Genomic DNA, 23,162 nt, shown 5'->3' on the forward strand with positions numbered 1-23,162 from the left:
CCATCCATCATCTTATCGATATATGAGTGCTGCCCTGAGTAACAATAGCATAATACGCATAATACACTATTGCGGACTATGTCGGTATGTCGTTTTACAAAGAGTAGAATTTTCTCGAATGCGACTGCTTACGCGTAAGTGTTCTTATACCCACCGTGGCCAACGTTAATGACTCGGTAATTCCAGCTATATTTCCTTTCCCTGTCCATTTTCGTTCCTGCGGCTGTCATACTTGAATTGTTCCGGGTGTTGCTGTTAAAGAGATTCTGAGTAATTAGGATTTCCCCTGGTTGCGTTGCAGATGAAACTCAGGGTAAGACCAATAGACAGTCTGCCACCCTGAGAGAATCGCACCCCCTTCCCACTCCATGCCAATTCCTTTATGAGATGACTCCGATTCATCCACAGTTCGGACACAGGTCCTCCTTCGCTTCAGATCCGTTGGCTGTCTTTACCTGTAACTTAGCAAGGTTCGTTCATAAAGGTGCTACCAGTATCAAGTCCTTCTGCATATCTGCGATGGCTTGTGACTGCCCAAAAGGTTATAGGATGGTGGAGGTCAATAGGTACCGTCCAACAAATGTGGTAATGACGATCGGTAGGAAACGAGGCCTACTGAAGAAAGTGCCCACACCTGACGAGTGGCGCTGAGTGGAAAACAAGGGAAACCTGTATTTCGAGGAAGAGGATATTTGTTTTTATTTATTTTTGTAAATTTGTGGGAAGATCTTCTGGGACGAAACTGCTGAGGTCATCGGTCCCTAAGTTTACACACTATTTAAGCTAACTTAAACTAACTTACGCTAAGGACAACACACACACCCATACCCGAGGGAGGACTCGAACCTCCGAGGGGGGAGCCACGCGGACCGTGACAAGGCTCCCCAGACCGCGAGGCTTTTATTTATTTATCTGACTTCGTTAGACTAGGCTCTCTAGTTTTCTCTCCTATATGACTGTAGAGCTTTGCTGATACAGTATTTTATACATAAGAAATGACAATAACTTTAATATGATTGTCAGTAACAATATTAATAGAATTAAAAATGTTGTCAGTGTACCTAATACTGTTGCTACCAATACAAGCAATAATAATAATAATTATAATAATGGTAGCGTTGTAAAGGATACAAAATGTAATAATAGATGTACAGAAGTGGTATTATTTTCTGATATAGAGAGTTTAGAGGGAGAGAAGTTCAGGTAAACTGTATCAGATAACGGCTTTGCGAAATGAGGAAGCTCTAGTTGGAACGAGGAACTTCGTTGGAATGCAGTAACGAGTGCGTTATGGACCACCAGGCCAGGGTGGTCCGTTCTAGGCTCGGGATTAATTAAGTAATGGCAAATACATTTAGACCTAATAACTGACTGAAAAAAAAACATTTTTGTGATCATTTTCTGCTTAATTTGTAACTCGTCATGAATAATTCCTAATAATTCACTCCTTTTTTCAGGGTCTCTGACGCTTTAAGCAATGTGAGTGGCAGCCTGACGTACGTCCCGTATTTCATTCTGAGTGTTCGTAAAGGGTTAATTGCTGCTTCGAAATTATTTCATTTGCTAAACCGGCAATCAAAGATAGCAGATCCTCGGGTCGCTGCAGAAGATACATGGGTGAGTAAAATATACCATTCGAGTACATTTATGCCGCGAAAATCGCTTGTGACCGATGATACGAGTACTGTCTGACAGCGAAATGATTATTATTATCAGCCCAAATGGAGTCGTTATACCACACTTTAATTCACAGGTATAAATTTGTACCAAAGTTACAGAAAACTGAAAGCTTTTTCTACAAATTGCCATTTTACAACTCCTGTGAAAACTCACAAAATTCTGCTAATTATCATTGATTAATTGTGTTATGCCTTGCAGCCATAATGCTTTGCAGACTCGTGAGTCAGTATTAATGGCTGTGACAAATAAGTCGTTTGTCGACTGTCAATGAGAATCGGATCCAAGTTCTAGTCTGCTACCACAGTCCTCTTACCTTCTGAGTTTTGTAGAGGCCCTGCCTGTCATTAGAGTCCCTGTCCCACACATAAATTAAATATGTCAAGAAATATCATAATTATGAAATACTAATATGATAAACACTACAAAAATCCATTTATAAAACAAATTGATAAATCTTTTATAGGATAAGCATTGTGCATTACTACATCAGACGTGAATAACATACCCACAGTGCCCGTCAAAATGAGTACTATCGTTAAAGATCTAGTCTTGCTTCTGCTATGCCACGAGGAGCGTTCAGTAAGTAATGCAACGCTTTTCTTCTCAGCCAGTTTCAACTGCAAAAATGCGGAATTTATTGTGGGACGTCGTAGAATATTCCCGCTTCACCCCCTACAGTTTCATGAAGTTTCGATAGGTAGCGACGCCATACGTAGCCTTCAAAATCGCATCTCTAACAGAGGTGCGCTCCAAAGCTGAGGGCTTTCACTGAGTTTCCTTTCGCGGAAAACGAGAGAATCGCAAATATTTGTAGGTGCTTGCAGAATGTCTGCAAAGACATAGCACGGTCTATGCGGTGGCAGTCTTTCTCTGAGTATTCCACTGATGAATTCTTCTCGGGTTATCAGCCGAGTGGTGGCGTCGTCTTGTCGCAACGTTTCAATGAGATTCGTACCCTTCATCTTCTATCGAAGTGTCGGGATGCTCGCTCGCTCTCATCTAATACTTTCTCCTCATTGGGGAGTTTGTAGCCTAGCAGCTTTTCCTCGTCTGTGTACTTGTGTGTGTGAATTTAAGTGTGATTTATTGGTGTCTGTGAAATGTGATGAATGTTCTGTATGTGTCTGCTACTTGGCTGAGGTTGGCGGGATGATTGTTATTTTGGGGGCGGGAAGAGGATTAGGATTTGGATATAGGGATGTTCTCTTCGACTTAGTCGTCGAAGATCGTCATAGGGCGTTTGTGCTTGTCGCGGAACATGTCATACCGACCTAAGGAGTGGGTGAGGTTATTTCCAGATCTGGAAGAGCTCTCGTAGAAAGCCCTTGCCAGATCCTGGAATCTTTCTTTGAGGAGTGGGATTTCGGCAGCGACGTGCAGATGATCAGTGGCGAATCTAAGGGGTAGGTGCAGTGCCCTCCTGAGGACGCGGTTTTGCAGCCTCTGGAGTTTGTCCAGGTGCTGCTTTGGCACGTATCACCAGACAGGGCATGCATATTCCATTACTGGCCGGATCAGGGCCTGGTACACATTTACTCCCACTGGGCAGGGAAAGGAGATGGTTGAGTTCAGGATTGGATATAGGATGGAAATTCTGGCGCAGACCTTTCTGTGGACCTCATCTATGTGGTGTTTCCACGTAAGACGAGAGTCCAAGGTTACGCCAAGGTACTTGGCGGTTCTGCGCCGGGAGAGATGGGTTCCTTTTAGGTGAAGATGGAGGGGGCGGGTTTGAGGAGGTTCGCGCCTTCCAAACCTGCGAGTAATCAGCATAGCCTGCGTCTTTTCAGAATTGATGGTGATGCGCCAGCGACGGGCCAAAGTTTCTGTGTCTTCTAAAACCCTTTGTAGCCTACGGATGACCGGGGCCTTGTTCGCATTTCTCGTTTAGAAGGCTGTGTTGTCTGCGTACTGTGCAGTGTGCACCAGGGGGGCCGTTAGTGTGTCCGCAGTGTACAGGCTGTACGAAACGGGCCCCAGGACCGATCCCTGTGGCATCCCAGCACGAATACGCCTTTTGATGGAGGTTGCAGTTTCTACTTTGACAGCGGAAGTTCTATTCGTGAGATAGCTTTTGATTAGCTTAACTTTGCTCCCGGGAAACCGTTGTGTGTACAACTTGTAGAGTGGCCCTCTATGCCATACTGAGTCAAAGGCTTTGGCTTCCCGCAGTAGCCTCTGTGGTTGAAGCCCTCTGTGGCTGCTTCAACCACTCTCATGTTCTGTTGTGGGACAGGGTGGTTCTGCCGGAATCCGAATTGGAAATCAGGCAGCAGTTTAGTAATATGTTCCTAGATCTAGCTGAGAGTTGGCAAGAGGCTAATCGACCTGTAGTGCTGCGGTAATAGATGGTTTGTGTATCGCGACCACTTCCGCATGTTTCCAGCAAGCTGGGAACTCGCAGGATACAGTAATCTCGTTGAGGACATTCGCGAGGTGTATGATCGCCGTGGGTGGTAGATTTTTGACTAACTGATTGGTGACACTAACGTGTCTTGGCGCCTTTTTTGTGAGGAGGGACCTAATTACTTTTGCCATGTCCTCGGGGGCGAAAAGTGTGGGTTCGTCCTCTGGGTCCTCCTCAGCATTGAGGTAGACAGCCAGTTGACGACTGACTACCTCTTCATGCTCTTCATCGTGGGGTTCTGCCTCTTAAAACTGCTTCTCGAAGGAGTCGGCGAGGGTGTTGGCCTTCCCAGCATGGCTGTAGACCAGTCCCCGCTCGCCGTGCAGTGGCGGCATCCTACCGCGTCTTTTCGTGAACTGTTTGGTTGCTTGCCATAGTGTATGATCGTCTACTTTGAGAGCTGTGAGGCGGTTTTGCCATTGCTGGTTTCTGTGCTCACTGAGCGCTACCTTCAGTTTGTAGACGATTGAGCAGCCTCCTGGTGGCCTGATTTCTGCTGATCTTCCACTCTTTTGCCACTCTGTTCTTATGTCTAATTTTAACTAGCAAGTGTTCCGGGAGCTGTACTTGCGGCGGTGGGCCATCCCTTTGTGGAGGGGTGGCCTCTTCCGCTGCCTGCAAGATGGTGCCTGTTAAGTCTTGTAGCGCTTGTTCTACTGTTTCGGCGGTAGGTGGCGGAGCGCGAGCGACATCAGAGGCGACAGTTTCTCGCTCCCAGTCTGTAAGTTTGTAAGACGTCTGGTACCTTGGGAGTGTTACCCACTCTCCCACATCGACCTCTAGAATCACTGGGTTGTGGTCGGAGGACATCCTGTTGATTGTCCTAGCGGCCACAAACCCTGCGATCCTCCTAGTAAGAGCTATGTCTGACACGTTGGGCCTGCCTCCATTTTTTGGAAAATGTGTGAGCTCGACCGGACCCCACGTTTCGAAGTGGTGGATGGGCGCCAGTTGTTGCAGTTTGGCGCCTGTTCTGGAGGCTACGTCGGAATGCTGCTGCTGCTCTCATCTAATACATTCCCCTCTTTGGGGAAGTGTGAGGGGGAGTTTGTAGCCTTTTGGCTTTTACTCCCCTGTGTACGTGTGTGTGTGTGTGTGTGTGTGTGTGTGTTTTTCTGTGTTCTGCTGTGTTCTGCATATCTATATAGCTACTGTCCGTCGTCCAGTTCTGTAGGCCGTCCAATCACGTTCCTCCTCCGGAAGGGGGGGCCGCGTCGGTGGTGGAGGTAGGAGGGAGGGGGGGCGGCGCGGCGCGGCCGGCCTTGAGACCCGGTGGCTATCCAACTTGTCTGCGGACGCCGCTGCCTTCAGATCGGAGCGTTCCCGACGTATTTTGTCAATTGTAGGATTCCACGCTGCACTGAGCTGAAAACCATTATCCCTGTTTATTAAATTGTTGTGCATACGTATCTCCACTGCCTCTTTGAAGATCGAGTCCCATAAACAGTTGGCGCTGCACAGCTTCTTCGTTTTTTTCGAATTCGAAGGTGTGTCCCTCTATAATTCTATGTTCTGCTACCGCAGACTTGTTTGTCTGTTGTAGTCGTACATTCCTGATGTGTTCAGTACAGCATTGGGAGATACAGCGTTGTGTCAGCCCGATATATTACATCCCAAATTCGCACGCAATACTGTATAGTATGTATCGCAAGAATATTAAAGAAGCACGAAATAACGACCATCTTTCGCGCACCGAAAAACGTCAAAGATATACTTGGCTCAACCAAAGACCAGCTGGGGTTGCAGACGCCAGGCATTTACAGTAAGGTGGCGTATGCCCGTCGCACTGAACCGAGATAATGTTGAAAACAGGGCTTTTGCAGCCAAAAGAGTGGGGAATAATGTGGTGTACTGAAATCCTATAAGAAACCAACCTCCTTTCAGAGAAAAACGTCACTATCCACAGAGGCGTATTGCGTCAGCTCGTTCGAATGTTAGTTTGACAGGGCAATTTCAAAGAGCTGCAAAAATACCTACCGTAGGCTGGTGTCTCGAAAGTATACACAAACATCACCTGTTAAATATCAGTGTCGCACAGCCGTTTACTGACATTATTAAAACAGTTTCATGTTTATAGACTTTTACAGTTTAAGTTAATTTGTTCTTGTGCATTCTAGATTTTGGAAGATTAGTTGTGGTGTCATTCATAAGCCAGTAAGAATACCACTACACAATAAAAGTAATTCGCTCCTGAATGTATTGCATAATTGGCAACTCTGAGTTCAATAATATTAGTACGCGTTGTTATCCTAATTACCACGCCCATAACTCGCAGAATTGTAAACGTTCTTCATACGGATATCATTGCGATTTCGCCATGTTTATTTACTTACACTGTGGTGCATGATACTTTGCTACTACCGGTTTTCCTCGGGGACTTCGGATTCGAGACCCGTGACTATAGAACCAACTCCTCTGAGTCTTCTGGTACGGTTTCAAGTTAGCTGACGATAGGATCCTTTTCAGTATATAGCAGGTTTCCATTCATTTCGATCAGGAGCGCAGTTCAGTAAATTAATTCAGTTTTGGACATGTTCTACTGAACAGTAGCGACATTTTAAAGGTAACTGCGTTTACTAGCACAGTACCATCATTAATCAACTGTAATCACTTCAGGTCGTTGCTGCATGACGAGGTTACAGCAAGTAGGCGCGATATCAGAGTGACGCTAAGGATCTTCAAGTTGGCACTTAATGAGCAACATTTCCAGCGAACAAAGCAAGAAACGTTCTAATATATCCAGCAGCCTGGTGAAATTTGGTATCACACTTGACGCTGAGGCGAAGGGATATCTACAAAAGTTGTCCCGAAATACAATTCCTGCAGACAAAACGTCTGCATTCCCCTAGGCTGAAAGCTATAGGCACCGTTCATTGGCCTGTAAAATAATTTGATCGCCCTGATCGAAGATGTGGGCGAAATTTGGATGCGCTTAGGAAACACATCTACCACTAAGTAATTGGAAAACGGATGCTTCAACTAATATCATCTGGGATGGATTATAAGAGAATTTCATCAGACACCCGTACAACGCGATTTAGCGGCGCATGCTAAGCTTCCTGCGAAATCGCTAAGATCAAACAACTTAGAACGGTATGTCAATGCATTGTTAGATGAAAGTTGTAAACGGTTTGCTTTTCTATCGTCAATTGGACACATCATAACCAATCGCGCTCAGTCGGTGCATTGTAAAGACCTATGCAGAACTAGGAAATGGCCCTTTTCGAGTCCATCCGTTTGCACTGAGCGCATGTAAAACTTCTGCCGAGGCGATTTCACCTTTCAATGTTGGTGTAACTAGGATTGCCATCCGTGCGATACAGTGGAACCGTCAGCGTTATGGACCTTCTTGTTCCGAAAAGACCCAATTTTGTCCCGATTTTCCGACTTACTGTTACGAGCTTGGCTCAAGTACTAAAGTAATGCCATCTGTTGGCGCAACATGTAAACACAGCCTCATGTACTTTTATTTATGTCAACAACTTTATGTTGACAAGGTCGTCTCACAGATGGAGTTGCATGTGTAAGATCTAGCGCCGTCATTCGAGATAATACCAGATTTCTCGAGTAGTATGGGGCTGGAACTATTTAACCAGTGCCACGCGGAAGAATCAAGTAGATTCTATTTGAATAGCGATCTGATAAGACGATTCTTTCTAAACGTAGTACCAACAACGAGAGCATGTTAGTAATGTTTGAAGCGTTTGATGTGGGTATATAGGGCGTGAGGTGTATAGTGACGTGTACTTCGATGACTGAAGTGTAACTGTCGCCTGTTTACGGTCCAATAAACTTAACTTGTCATAGCTTACGAAAACACCTAAGAAGGAAAGACAAAGCATCACTTTTGGGATGATTACACAAAACAGCGGTCTTTTGTCAATAAAGTAAGTACGAATCTGCTGTTTCATTTCAGTAACTGATGGAGATAAGTTAAGATGTGAGGCACCACATTTCTACGAAGAATCATACAAATAGATTCACGGTAGCATCGACATCAAACCCTATTTGTGCAGTCATGATTAAAGAAGATGCCCAGGAAGAATTTCTCGTTGCTGCTGCAGAGCTAGCAACAGCTTATAAGGTTGTCAAGCACCATCAATCCTTCAGCTCCCTTGACTGTACCGAAAAACTGAATGGCGCAGTCTATCTGACCCCAAAGTCGCCGCAAAGCAGTCTGCAGCCAGGACCAAAGCTACAGCCATTGTTACAACTGAGTAGCCCCGGTGCAAACGCCGTTAAACGCATTTTTTGTCGGTTTTGAGTTAGGCACACTGCCGTACAATTTTTTTCAGCGCTTTAACGATGGAATAGCTTTTAGGTTGCAAAACTCACTATAAACCGTTGAAAAGAACTGTAGAAAATCGCGTTCTTCGGGTCCAAAGCTCGCTAAATGTCTAACGTTTGCAAAACATGCCACGTTCAACAGGCACGGCGATCAGCGTGCTATGTGCGGATGCAAAGCACGCCAACTGACATCAGACTTACCATTCTAGACGTTCAAAGCTACGCATCAGTTTGTTACGATTAGGAGGAATATTTTTCTTATTCAGAGTTAGCGAATGGGTACTCAACAATGAAGCTCTCACTACCGAAGCACTGTCGAAATGTAAGCCGGCAAGCACAGTTCACCTGGTCAGCAGGGTGTTTGTTGACTTATTTGAGTATTTTGAAGAAAATGACTATTTGGATAGTTTAAAAGCAGAAGATGGTACAAACAAAGTGGGAGTAATTGATCTAAAAGGAATTCTGCAAGAAGTCGAACCCGTCGTCGTAGTTGCAACTGACCAGAACGAGACCGAGGGCGACGGCTCCTCCCGGAAAAGGAAGATGCGTCGTGATCAGTGGAAGAGAAATGTTTCCAGAACAGAAAGATAAAAAGATAAAAAGTATTACTAAAACAATGTTATGCAATAAAAACTTTGTTGACGCTAATTGTTATGATATAACCTCCACAAATTGTGGTACCATCTGTGCTCTCCTCTACACATTGGCGGTGTCCGACCAATTTAATGAGAAATTCGTGCAAAACTAAAATTTGTAGCTATCTGGCAACAAAGTAAGATTGTGCGCAATGCAGTTGATCTCAAAAAGAGCAGCAAGGAATGCACGCGACAGCGCTTAGTTTTACTTTGCACTATACTTAAGACTGTTGCCAGACTGCTCCTAGTTTCAAATTTGCAGGAATTGTCCAACATTGGGGAGGATTTTAGCAACCACTGGGAGGAGGCGGTTTTGGCAGTAAAAATGAACTGTTCTATCAGTCATATGGTTTAATAACGGTACTTCATTTTTTAATTTATTTCTGTTTTATCTGCGTGTGCAAACTTCTGCCTACTTTTAAGAGATCTGTGATGTGCCTCCGCCGGCCAGAGCGGCCGAGCGGTTCTAGGCGCTACAGTCTGGAACCGCGCGACTGCTACGGTCGCAGGTTCGAATCCTGCCTCGGGCATGGATGTGTGTGATGTCCTTAGGTTAGTTAGGTTTAAGTAGTTCTACGTTCTATGGGACTGATGACCTCAGAAGTTAAGTCCCATATTGCTCAGAACCATTTGAACCATTTGATGTGCCTCCCCCCCTGCCACCCCACCTTCCCCCCTCGTCACTGCTTATGCTTCTACGCACTTAAAGATGAGACTTTGTTTCAGATACAAACGCAAAACCTTCCCAAAGTTGCCGATTGTAAACATCTCTTCGGAAAACTGAGAAGTAGCGATCTTAGTATGCAAGACGTAAGAAAAATTCACCAAACGTTTTACCAGAAAAGAACCCGAGAGCGGCAAAGCAACTAAGTAGCTCAACATGGCTCTACCACGTCCCCTAAAAGAAGATCAGGCGAGGACGAAAAGAGAAACGGACCATTACCACTCATTTTTCCTTACCCAAATAGAGGGGCGAGAAGATCGAAAATCTTGCTGTTTTTAAAGCAGCTTTTTTGTCAGTTTTAAAAACTAAGAAAAATAGGGTTACACATTGTGCCACAAAATTTTAGACCAAGATGCAGTTCCCACTAATACGAGAGGAGGTGACAGAAGAACGAAGTTGTATGAAGCGAGAAAAAGAGTGTGAAAAATCACATCACGAAGTTCATCCCTTTAGAACGTCACTACTCGCGAAGAACCAACTTCCAAAAAGTCTATTTAAGTAGCAAGTTGACCATAAATAACCCGTGAAACATGAGAATGACGAAGCTGTGGAAAATGTACAGTAAAGAGAACCCTGAAAATGTTTTCAAATACTACTGCTACAGGAGGGTCTTTTGCCAAGATTTTAATATTGTCGCCTGTTTACCGTCTAATAAAATTATCTTGCCATAGCTTACGAAGACAACTAAGAATAGAAAGAAAAATCGTCACTTTTCGGATGATTACAAAAGATCGGTCTCTTGTCAAGAAAGGACGTACGGACCAGGAAACGTTCTGAGGTCTGTAGCTGTTTCATCTCAATAACTCATGGAATCGTACTGAAGCAGAAAAACGAAGCGCCGAAAAGGAGAGCCTGCAAACATGTCTCAAACTCTACAAAATGAGAGTTGACATGTTCTACACAAAGCCGAAAGAAAATAATGAGGGGGAAATAAGTCGCGGTTATGATTGTCAAAAGAATCTAGTTCTACAAAAACTGCCAGACCAAGTGGCCTATTATTCCTGTCAACTTCACAGTCTGTCAGGGCTCCTCGGAGTCCCCCCCCCCCCAGAACACCGACACGGTTCTGTACATTTGACTGGAACATGAATATGCCAAAGGATCAAACCAATTAGCGTCTATGGTTCGCTAGAGACTAATTCCCCTAAATTTCGAAGAAGCGAAAAAACTTTCTGTTGTTTTCCACGGATGTGGGAGTCAGAATAAAAACAGGATCATGATCAGCATGCTATGTCACTGGTTTCTTCTCTAAGATCCCAACATGTCTTGAAGAAACAGAATTGTGGTTCGCAATGAAGTCCATAATTACCTGTTGCACATCTTCATCCGAAAGGAATCGTCGACTCTTCAAGACCTTTTTTGAGCAACCGAAGGCGTGATAGTCGCATGGAGAGAAATCAGAACTATAGGTCGGTTGGTGGAGTGTCTCCCATTTGAGTCGGCGTAACTTGATTGCGCTGGTCTCCCATATCTACCGGCATCTCGTGTGGAATCGCGACCAGAACGGATCTTGGCGCACCTTTCCAGAACAGTGGTTTTCGACAGACATGCTGCCCCATGGACATTCTTCGGCAGTCAAGAAAAGAATGACAGCCCGTTGGTCCTGACTGGAAGCATTTGATAGTAACGTCGGCATACTTCACGTTTCTGCGCGCATGTCGGAAAGTTAGCAATGCCACACTGATCCTCTGCTTGGATGTCGCTGCTAAAACACCCGCATCGAAGTCACGCTACCTTGTTTATATGCTGCAGCAACGCCTTCAAACAGGTATTTTCTGCCCGCCCCTGTCACACAATCAATAAATTCCACGTCATATAAAATTATACATACACCTGTATCTCTTAAAATTAAATGGTAATTTTCCGTATTCCAAAACGGTTACTTTCTAACACAACATCACTTGTTTGTCTTTGTTAATTAAAATACGTCATAAAACTTAGTCTGATTCCTTAGATTGTGGATATTCTGGTAAATTTGTTCTTTGTAGGTTCTGAAAACTGTACACATTTCAGTTATCTCGGTCTCTGTGGTCCAGTAACTGCACATTTTGCTGTAGTGCAGCATCACCAGCTACCAATGCGACGGGTCCAGACCCGTCTTCGGCGCCCGCATCTCGTGGTCGTGCGGTAGCGTTCTCGCTTCCCACGCCCGGGTTCCCGGGTTCGATTCCCGGCGGGGTCAGGGATTTTCTCTGCCTCGTGATGGCTGGGTGTTGTGTGCTGTCCTTAGGTTAGTTAGGTTTAAGTAGTTCTAAGTTCTAGGGGACTGATGACCATAGATGTTACGTCCCATAGTGCTCAGAGCCATTTGAACCCGTCTTCGGCCTGGATACTGACTAAACGGAGTAGAATTGCCTCAAATGATATGCCCTGCTTCGAACCGAGCTCAAATGACCATCGAAGACGTGTCTGAAGACGCTTCAGGCAGCGGTGGGATACCAACCTGACTGTTGCCTGCCGTACGGTCCGACAGCCCTGAGTGATGGTCCAAGATGCCATTTATTTTCACAGCAGGACCCCTTTGGCTATCATCCGAGGCACCATTACAGCGCAGCGATACTTCGACAATATTCTGCGCCCCGTTTTGTTGTCCTTCATGGCAAGCCGTCCTGGGCTTACATTTCTTCAAAACAATGCCCGTCCGCAAAAAGTGAGAGTTTGGCACTGGCACGACGTCCCTCAGGAGGACACCCGACGACTCTGTCAAACAGTGCCAAGCCGGATAATTGCTTGCGTAACGTCCAAAGGTAGACTAATGCATTATTGACTAGCTCAGTTTGTGAAACTCGTTCCATTGAACAAATCATCTAATTTTTTCTTTAATTGTAATTATTTGTTTGTCTGCACATGAACGTCACATCTATTCGGAAAATACCTTCACGGTATGTCTTTTCTTTGTCTTAGTGTATGATTCCACTGGCTCCTAGCCGACCACAGTGACCGTGCGGTTCTAGGCTCTTCAGTCTGAAACCGCGCGACCGCTACGGTCGCAGGTTCGAATCCTGCCTCGAGCATGGATGTGTGTGATGTCATTAGGTTAGTTAGGTTTAAGTAGTTCTAAGTTCTAGGGGACTGATGACCTCAGAAGTTAAGTCCCATAGTGCTCAGAGACATTTGAACCATTTGAATTCACTGGCTCCTACAAGACGGATTATGTTGGAACGAATTACTGCTAAAGACACACTTGATATGATTTGCTGCAGGTGACCAGGGGAGACGTGTCGTACTGTGGAGTGGAGTTCTGCTACCCGACGCGGCCCGGGGCACAGGTGCTGCGAGGACTCGACCTGGCGGTGAAGCCTGGCCAGACGGTGGCGCTGGTGGGGCCGTCCGGCGGCGGCAAGTCCACCTGCGTGCAGCTGCTCCAGAGGTTCTACGATCCCAATTCCGGCACTGTGGTGAGTACTGGGAACAGCGATGGTCCCGTTCCCGAGAACGACGCCTATCAAACAATCGAATCCATAGCGTACTGAAGGAACAAATTATTGTGCTGTTGTTTCAGAAAATCGTATGACGGTCAAAGTATGAAAATCAAATCTTAAGGGGAGAAACAAAGAAGATAGATTTCTTACTGCTAGAGACACATTTGGGAACGCAGTTGAGATGCCCTGCTAAACCCACAGGACAGGACAAGTGGTGGGAATTGTGGAATGGGGCCAGAATGAGCGGCTGTCAGTTACACTCCACACATAACACTTTATTTAGTTGTCCAAACATTACAGCGCAACTTCTATGCTTCATTATCGACAGAAAACGTCTGTAATTCTAAAACGGCTGAAGGCCCTTGAATTAAATACAACTGCTATAATTTCTTTATTTATTTTTTGAGACAAGGCTCTAGGCTCTAACCTTAAAAGTATTTAAGGCCAAGCGATGTAAGACTTGACTAGTCAGACAGCTTAAGTTTTTAAAAGCAGCTGAAGGCCCATAAATTTAAAACAACATAACTACAATAACCTTTCAATAGGGAGAAGCCCCAAACTTTATGACCTTACTTCAAACGGCTGAAGGAATTTGTTTAAAAAAACTGCAACCAATTTTCTGAGGCAGAAGGCCCAAAGCTTTTACGCTAAAATAGTATTTAAGCCCGAGTGATATAATACTTGATAATGAAACGTCCCCTTAGAACATTTATACACGACTGTGCTTAAACTGACACACAATGTTTTTAGCGCAACACAATCTGACTTTCAAAAATCCCTACAAAAGAATGGCCCTGACTAACATTAAACTATACCTTTCACAAATAACTTACCTCACAAAAATCTTCGTTACTCGAACTACTGCAATACAGCGAGCGCCACTATTGCCAGCTAAATAAAAGATTCAAACTACAGAAGGCACTAACTACTGATAGGGATAGTTAGCAAATGAAAGATTTTAATAGAGAACAAACACTGTATTTACCTTAATAATCATAATATATATAGCAGTTCAATTTCAAAAAATGGTTCAAATGGCTCTGAGCACTATGGGACTCAACTGCTGTGGTCATAAGTCCCCTAGAACTTAGAACTACTTAAACCTAACTAACCTAAGGACAGCACACAACACCCAGCCATCACGAGGCAGAGAAAATCCCTGACCCCGCCGGGAATCGAACCCGGGAACCCGGGCGTGGGAAGCGAGAACGCTACCGCACGACGTTCAATTTCAAAACTTCCGCCATCTCTCTCCCCCCACATCCACCACTGCTGGCGGCTCACCTCCAACTGCGCAACGCTACGCGCTGTTCACATCCAGCTGCCGCTGCCCAACAATACAATGGCAGACAACAATGCAAACTAGCCACAGACTGCACACAGCACAGCCAGTGATTTTCATATAGAGCGCTACGTAACGTTGCCAATGAGAAAACATAAACAGCCTACTTACATAGCCCCCACGCTCCCCACAAAAAATTTTACAAAATATTTTTGGCCAGTGGCCAATAATGATTTGATAAAATTTTTCATAAATACAATAACAAAGAAATCAAATGCACACACTTATTGATACAATGTTGGTCAAAAGCTAAAATTTTCTCACAGTCCATAAAGACAGTCCTGATCATTCATCATAAGAATAAACCTGCAGTTTGTTTTCTCAAAGTCTGAGCAGTAAAAGACAATGCACACGGAAGTAGTGGATTTCCATGCAGTCGTGAAGAAGTGGTGTTGTCCTTCCAATGGAAAGACTGTGCTGACTCTTGACATGCAGACAGGTAATGGGCCACAACAGAGCAAACCCACAGCAGAGTCATTCGACGTTTTGAAGAAGATTGGTAGGTAGGTCATCACAGAGTAGACCCACTGTAGTCCTGGTAGAGATTACGGTATTGGTGCGCCACCAGAGGTGCAGACCCACTGCAGTCCTTGCAGAAATAATGGTACTGGTGAGTCAGCAAAGGTGTAGACCCACTGTAGTCCTTGTAGAAATAATGGTATTGGTGGGTCATCAAAGATGCAGACCCACTGTAGTCCTTGTAGAGATGGCCAGCAGCAATCTGCTGCGACTGTGCAGGTGCACAATCACCATCGAAGAGTCTTGCAGACAATATAGCAAGTCCATAAACCACCACTTGTACACTCACGAAGTTTTTGGAATTGTCCTTAGAACCAGCAATGCTGTTATCCAGTCCCTTGCTGAATTATTAACACACGTGCAAACACTAACAGTCCCAACTTCTCACATATTGTCCATATACTATGACCAACGTTAAATACAGTGTTTGTTCTCTATTAAAATCTTTCATTTGCTAACTATCCCTATCAGTAGTTAGTGCCTTCTGTAGTTTGAATCTTTTATTTAGCTGGCAATAGTGGCGCTCGCTGTATTGCAGTAGTTCGAGTAACGAAGATTTTCGTGAGGTAAGTTATTTGAGAAAGGTATAGTTTAATGTTAGTCAGGGCCATTCTTTTGTAGGGATTTTTGAAAGTCAGATTGCGTTGCGCTAAAAACATTGTGTGTCAGTTTAAGCACAGTCGTGTATAAATGTTCTAAGGGGACGTTTCAATAAGTAAGAATCCAAAATTTTAAAACGGCTGAAGGCCCATCATTTTGAGAACAACACAACTGCAATAAATTTTCAACAGGCAGAAGGCCCACAGCTTTATCTTGGAAGAATGTAATATTTGATAGATAAGATCCTTAAAACTTAAAGCGGCTGAAGGCCGATGCTTTTAAAAACTATACAGTACAATAAATTTTCAACAGGCAGAAAGCCCACAGCTTTATCTTACAAAAGGTAATACTTCATAAGTAAGATCCTTCAAACTTAAATCGGCTGAACGCCGATGCTTTTAAAAACAATACAATAAATTTTCAACAGGCAGAAGGCCATAGCTTTATCTTCAGACAATGTAACACTTGCGCAATTTAGAAAAACTTACTTTAAAAACGGCTGAAGGCCTTTGTTTTTAAAAACACAATTACAAGCATACAAATTCCAACCATCGGCTATGAGCCATTAGAAATACACAATTAATCGCTAATAAGAAGGCAGTATAGGCAACGGCGCTCAGAAGTTTCCAGGGGCTCGGTCTGCCCTTGAAATCTTAACGTTCGCTTAGGTGAGACAAGAACTAGGACCAACTATACTCGATCAGCCGGTAACACAACAAAGAGACAGTCAGGGACCCACCGACAAGACGACTTGCTAACCACCGACCAGTATACGGGAATTCCAAAGCCAAAAAGTTACAGACATAGCCGCCAACAACCAAAAATAAACAAAAACAAAAGGTGTCAAAAACTACACACCATACTGAACAGCGACAACAGGTGAGGAAAGGACTATGCCTGAATTTACGTCAGCGACCATGGCAGGTAACGGAAACACTAACGGCTACAAGGCAGAAAATCCCGCTGGTGCACTTGAATTTCTAACCGACAAATATAGTTAATTCCACCACACGGCGGCTATCTTCACCAAATCGAACACTCGCTGTTGCTCCCAGAAATACCGCCAACAGCGAATCACCAACCAAGGGGACAACGTGAATAGACGGGGCTTCGGTAATAAAATCACCACTCAACTTTCTTGTCCTGGGTCGGTGAGACACGAGCCTCATAGCACTCGGAACAGCGCCCCACACGTTCCGACACACGTAGAGACCACCAGCGGCCCGGCCGACTGCACCGCGCGGAGACTTGCTGATCCGCTCCAACCGACCGACTGGCTGCACACCGCCAAGCCGGAAATATAAGCACCAGACCAAAGATAGTATAAGGTGAAAATATCGATACACACCGCTGTTGCCACACGTAGAAAGAGGAAGAACCACGGCATAACCGCAATAGCCGCGAGAAACCAAACGCATAGTAACAGCCAAGTTTTAAAGCAACGCATAAGCTGGGGTCAGCACGGCTCAGTAGCGCTGGCAGATGTTTATTGACTTCAAGCAGCCTTTAAGTCGGAGATTGGTTCAACCACTTGGTGATTACGAAATTGCCCTGTGGGTGGTAGTACGTCCTTTTCTTCCTCACCTGAGGAACTGGCTCTTCCATCCCCATCAGAGGAGGTGGAAGGGAAAGGAGGAGGGGAGCGGGGTGGGAGCGAACATACAATGTAACGTTTAATGCAACAGCAGTATAACTATGATAACCATGCGTTTTTCACATACATACTGTGTTGGACAAAAAGCAAAAATCACAATAAAGGCAGGAAAAGCTGGCACCTAGTGATTTCCGAGTCCCATGTCTGTTAATTATGCTTATACACAGTGTCAATGTATCACAGTGTCATCATTTGTTCACCTTTCTTAAAATGTCAGTGCTACACCAACGCAAAAAATTAACAATAACTGCAACCCGTAAAGAGTGGCCGCAAAATCGTAGCGCGATAACTACATTTGCCAGTACATTCGTATTAAAAGATTTACTTCCATAAATTATCTAGGAGTATCGTACGAAGCGATTTGAAGTGAAACGACCACATAGAATTAATCATGGTAAGGCAGACGCCAGACTGAGACTCAGTGGAAAAATTCTGCATGGCTACTCTGGATTTCATACTTAATTTCCTGCGAGAAGGTTCATCGAACCACCTTCACACTATTTTTCTACCGTTCCACTCTCGAACGGTGCGCGGAAAAAAAGAATGCATAGATCTCTCCGTGTTAGCTCTGTCTTCTCTTAGTTTATCATGATGATTGTTCGTCCCTATGTAGGTAGGCGTCAACGAAATACTTTCGTATACGGAGAAGAAAGTTGGAGAATGAGATTTTGTGAGCAAATCTTCCCACAATGGAAAATGCCTCTGTTTCAATGACTGCTAACCTAACTCGCGTATCATATTCGTGACACTCTCTCCCTATTTCGCGATAATACAAAACTCTTGCGCTTCTTTGAACTTTTTTTATGTCGTCCGTCGATCGTAACTGATAAGGATCCTATACCTCACGGAAATACTGAAGCATAGGACGGATAATCATATTGTAGGCAGTCTATCTAGTGGATTTGTTGCATCTTCTGAGTGTTTTGCCACTAAATCGCAGTCCTTCGTTTGCTTTCCCCAGAACATTATCTATCTCATAATTCCAGTTTAAGTTATTCGTAATTGTAATCCCTAAGTATTTAGCTGAATTTGCAGCCTTTACATTTGTATGCTTTATTGTGTAACCGTAAGTTAGTGTATTTCTTTTAGTATGAGATCGACATGATTACTACTAGAAACATATAGCTGAAGTTGTGATTTTAATCCTAAAGTTACCTGCACTTGCGCTCAGCTGACATACAGCACATACGAGGGCTATTCAGAAAGTAAGGTCCGATCGGTTGCGAAATGGATACCACAGTGGAGATGAAAAACGTGTTACTTGCAACGATTTGCTACACATTTGGTCTATAATACGTACTTGTCTACATAGCAGCCGTTGCGACTTAGACACTTGACATAGCGTTCTACTATCTTCCCAATACCCTTGTCATAGAAGGCAGCCGTCTATGCTTCCAGTCACTTCTCTAAGCTGGGTTGCAGTTCGTTGTCTGTGTCAAAATGTTTACATATTCAGAGGTTCATACGAGCAGATGAACATCAGAGGGAGCAAAGTCGAGGCTGTATGGTGAGTGATCAAACACTTTCTTCCCATTGAAAACCCTGCAGGGGAATCCTCTTGTCCCTGCACTGTGCGTATGTGGGGTAACACGGTAATCAGGCGAAACCTCTCAGCGGGCATCCATGCTTGGCGACAGTCACAATTGTCGTAGACATCTTTACGCGCTCACTGTGCGCTCAGAGCTGAAAAAGAGCAACTTCAGCGATCGACATGCATACTGGAGACACTGCCCAACATATATGTGCAAAGCCTCATCGGAGTTTGACTCTCGTTTCCATTTCGCGACCTATCAGACCTTACTTTCCGAGTAGTCCTCGTATATCAATACCGATTTTATTGAATATCCGCTGAGTAACTTCTTAAATGCGTATCAGTGAACAGTCACAGTACTAAGAGGTAAAGCTTCGTCTGCTGTCCCTATCGGACAATTCAGTACCGACCGACAACCGTGTCATCCGCTGCCAGTGGCGTCATTTGATGCATTATGGGCTAAGCACATCGCTCTCCCCGCTGTTGTCAGTTTTCTAGATCTTGGAGCCGCAACTTCTCTCCAAAGTTGCTCTTCACCTGGCATCATGAGGCTGGGTGCAACACGTCCTCGCACCAAGGAAAGCTCCGTATCAGTATTAGAAATCGAACTTGGGTCGTCAGCATACCAGCCAGACGCAATGACCACGCTGCTACTTTCTTTCTTTTGTTTAGTAAATCCGTTATAGAACTGAAGTACAATGATTTAGAGGGTTTTACAAATGTTGAAGCATGGCTTAAGCACCATCAGTACATCTCCATCTTATTGACGCTGAAAAAGGTAATAATAATAATCATGATATGACCATAAAATGGCCGCCTGCTGCTGTGTACACTGTTAGTGTACAGTTCAGAGTCCTGCTGGCTCTTTTTGTAGTGCTATTAATATTCATGGCATTCTGAGCATCAGTAACAACTCTAAGCTTCGCACATTTGTGTTTTTCCGTTCATCTCATTATTTTTGCAAATCTAAGCTACGGAAATAAAGTTTCTGAAAGAAATCAAATGTAGTAGCAGACTGGGTCACATCCTCAATCAACACACCAGAAAGTAAGTGAAGATCTTGATACTAGGAAAAAATAGAAGAATACCGGCAAAAATGGCTCAAACATGCCTTTCGTTTGGCCACTGATCGTCTACTAAAAGAAAGTACTAAGTACAGATCGACAACCAAAAGACGTCCTGTAAGACGAAAGGAGAGTTGGACAGGAAATCCATACATCTGTAAAGTAGATAATGATGATGACTGATGCAGGAATAGGATTCTTGTTGTGTCTGAATAACGAAGACTGGTTACAAGTTAAGTGCTCTAGGTAACATTCTTTGATGTCTTGTGCTAGTGACGGATTGCAACAGCCACGTGAGCTTTGTATATAGGATAGACTTGGTGAAGTCACGCTTTCAAGTTGACAGAAAAAGCAAGAAATGAAGACACTCTCTAATCAGACGATGTTATCCATTCAACATTGTGGACATTAATAAGTGTCTTTGGTTTAGTTCATAAGCAGTGGGGATAGTAATCACCTGAGACCTTTGTTATAAGCAATCCAGTCGATCACCTGGAGTTGTTAAGTGAAATCCGCAAGAACATAAAGTTGCGTCTTTACACATGAGTTACATCTTTCTCCTTCAAAATTCGAATCCAATGCCTTAACTTCTTTTTTACCAGCACTGAAACTTTTATTATTATTATTCCCTTAACTTATATAAAGTTAGGTACATAACACATCAAAATAATTTAAAGTGTTTTCTGAAAAATTTACTCGTTTAGCTTGTGGGACGTGTAGTCTGTCGCAGCCGACGCTGTCTGCTTTGCATGCTCTTGATGTTGGTGGACACGTCGATGGCCCTGACAAGGCTTGCCATGACAGTAAGTTTATAACTCTTCGAACTCATTCCATCTTAACTTCGGCCTTAATTTCGCTGGAGGTTTTACTGGCGTTGGCTATCGGATTATAAGGTGTCTCCATTTCTTGCATTTTACAAAGACTTCAACGCATATTTTCATCATGTGTGCCATATACACGTAGCCGCTGTGGGTGTTGTAATCTTTTACTGGCGCAGTGCATCAGAGTGTTGCTTAGAGGCATCACTGCTCTTCTTTGAAACTGCCGTGACATTATTAGCATTATAGAAATTAAAAAGGAAAAGAATACGTTTCCTGTGTTTCCACGTTATTGCTACTTAGTCATGTGAGCATTGATTCTGGAATTCTCCTCTTTCGGCAAACTTTTCAGTTGTAAAATCAGTAGCATATCCTACGCTGCCTTAGTATTTTCGCAACCTGTGGGATCATTTCGTGCGTTTAGGCCCAGAATCACACTCTACGGATGGCCGAAAGCTATACGTCGAAATATCAGATGACGAAATTGAGTTTCTGCGGCTTTAGTCTTGAAATCTAAGGGATCAGCCTAGTCTGCTTTGCCTAACTGTTCCGTATGCCTAAGTTCCATGTACTTGGTCCATGTAATTGGTCAGTGTTTCCAGTACTCTGTCACAAAGGCATTTACCGGTACAGGTGCCAATTTTCACAGTGTACAATGCAAATTGATTAACGGAACCCTCCTCTTTCATTATTTTATATTCCAATCTCCGTATTTAGAATGGTTTACAGTTCCGTTCATATCTGATGTACAGGAACGGCATAGCTACAACTACCTCCTTTTGTGTAATACGGGACACCACACCCGCACTATACGGACGCCTTTTATCAGGCTATACTTTGCTGTAATTAGTTTGTATTGTAGTTGACTTCCCAGAAGTCCTTTTCTTGTTTCCTTTAATGATAATTTTAGAATTATCTGAGTACTTGCTTTACTGTTATTTTTATAATTAGTAATGTGGACTGTCCACTACTTATTAACGTTGTATTTTATCAACGATTCTCGCAAACTGTATTTGCGAAATACAGTCCTTTGACGTACGGCGCCACTAGCAACCTCTGGCCTAGCTTACGTGGACTCTTCAGGTGCCCCGCAGGTATCAGGTTACGTTTTGACATGTTGTTGTTGCTGCTGTGGTCTTCAGTCCTGAGACTGGTTTGATGCAGCTCTCCATGGTACTCTAACCTGTACAAGCTTCTTCATCTCCCAGTAACTACTGCAACCTACATCCTTCTGAATCTGCTTAGTGTATTCACCTCTTGGTCTCCCTCTACGATTTTTACCCTCCACGCTGCCCTCCAGTACTAAATTGGTGATCCCTTGATGCCTCAGAACATGTCCTACCAACCGATCCTTTCTTCTAGTCAAGTTGTGCCACAAATTTCTCTTCTCCCCAATCCTATTCAATACCTCCTCATTAGTTATGTGATCTACCCATCTAATCTTCTGTAGCACCAGAAGCATTCTTCTGTAGCACCACATTTCGAAAGCTTCTTTTCTCTTCTTGTCCAAACTATTTATCGTGCATGTTTCACTTCCATACATGGCTACACTCCATACAAATACTTTAAGAAACGACTTCCTGACACTTAAATCTATACTCGATGTTAACAAATATCTCTTCTTCAGAAACGCTTTCCTTGCCATTACCAGTCTACGTTTTATATCCTCTCTACTCCGACCATCATCAGTTATTTTGCTCCCCAAATAGCAAAGCTCCTTTACTACTTTAAGTGTCTCATCTCCTAACCTAATTCCCTCAGCATCACCCGACTTAATTCGACTACATTCCATTATCCTCGTTTTGCCTTTGTTGATGTTCATCTTATATCCTCCATTCAAGACACTATCCATTCCGTTCAACTGCTCTTCCAAGTCGTTTGCTGTCTCTGACAGAATTACAATGTCATCGGCAAACCTCAAAGTTTTTATTTCTACTCCGAATTTTTCTTTTGTTTCCTTCACTGCTTGCTCAATATACAGATTGAATAACATCGGGGAGAGGCTACAACCCTGTCTCACTCCCTTCCCAACCACTGCTTCCCTTTCATGTCCCTCTACTCTTATAACTGCCATCTGGTTTCTGTACAAATTTTAAATAGCCTTTCGCTCCCTGTATTTTACCCCTGCCACCTTTAGAATTTGAAATAGAGTATTCCAGTCAACATTGCCAAAAGCTTTCTCGAAGTCTACAAATGCTAGAAACGTAGGTTTGCCTTTCCTTAATCTAGCTTCTAAGATAAGTCGTAGGGTCAGTATTGCCTCACGTGTTCCAATGTTTCTACGGAATCCAAACTGATCTTCCCCGAGGTCGGCTTCTACCAGTTTTTCCATTCGTCCGTAAAGAATTCGCGCTAGTATTTTGCAGCCGTGACTTATTAAACTGATAGTTTGATAATTTTCACATCCGTCAACACCTGCTTTCTTTGGGATTGGAATTATTATATTCTTCTTGACGTCTGAGGGTATTTCGCCTGTCTC

The 23,162-nt window shown here is 43.8% G+C and overlaps 1 protein-coding gene across 1 annotated transcript in view; it reads left to right on the top strand.

The window, feature by feature from the left end:
- LOC126174878 (ATP-dependent translocase ABCB1-like) overlaps nt 1–23,162 on the top strand; it is a 206,369-nt gene that overhangs the window by 174,450 nt on the left and 8,757 nt on the right. Inside the window, exons 19-20 of the mRNA XM_049921294.1 lie at nt 1,458–1,617; nt 12,937–13,131. Coding sequence (XP_049777251.1) covers nt 1,458–1,617; nt 12,937–13,131 — 355 coding nt within the window. The remainder of the gene's footprint in view (nt 1–1,457; nt 1,618–12,936; nt 13,132–23,162) is intronic.

Source organism: Schistocerca cancellata, chromosome 3 (assembly GCF_023864275.1).
Source record: "Schistocerca cancellata isolate TAMUIC-IGC-003103 chromosome 3, iqSchCanc2.1, whole genome shotgun sequence".
NCBI classification, from domain to species: domain Eukaryota; kingdom Metazoa; phylum Arthropoda; class Insecta; order Orthoptera; family Acrididae; genus Schistocerca; species Schistocerca cancellata.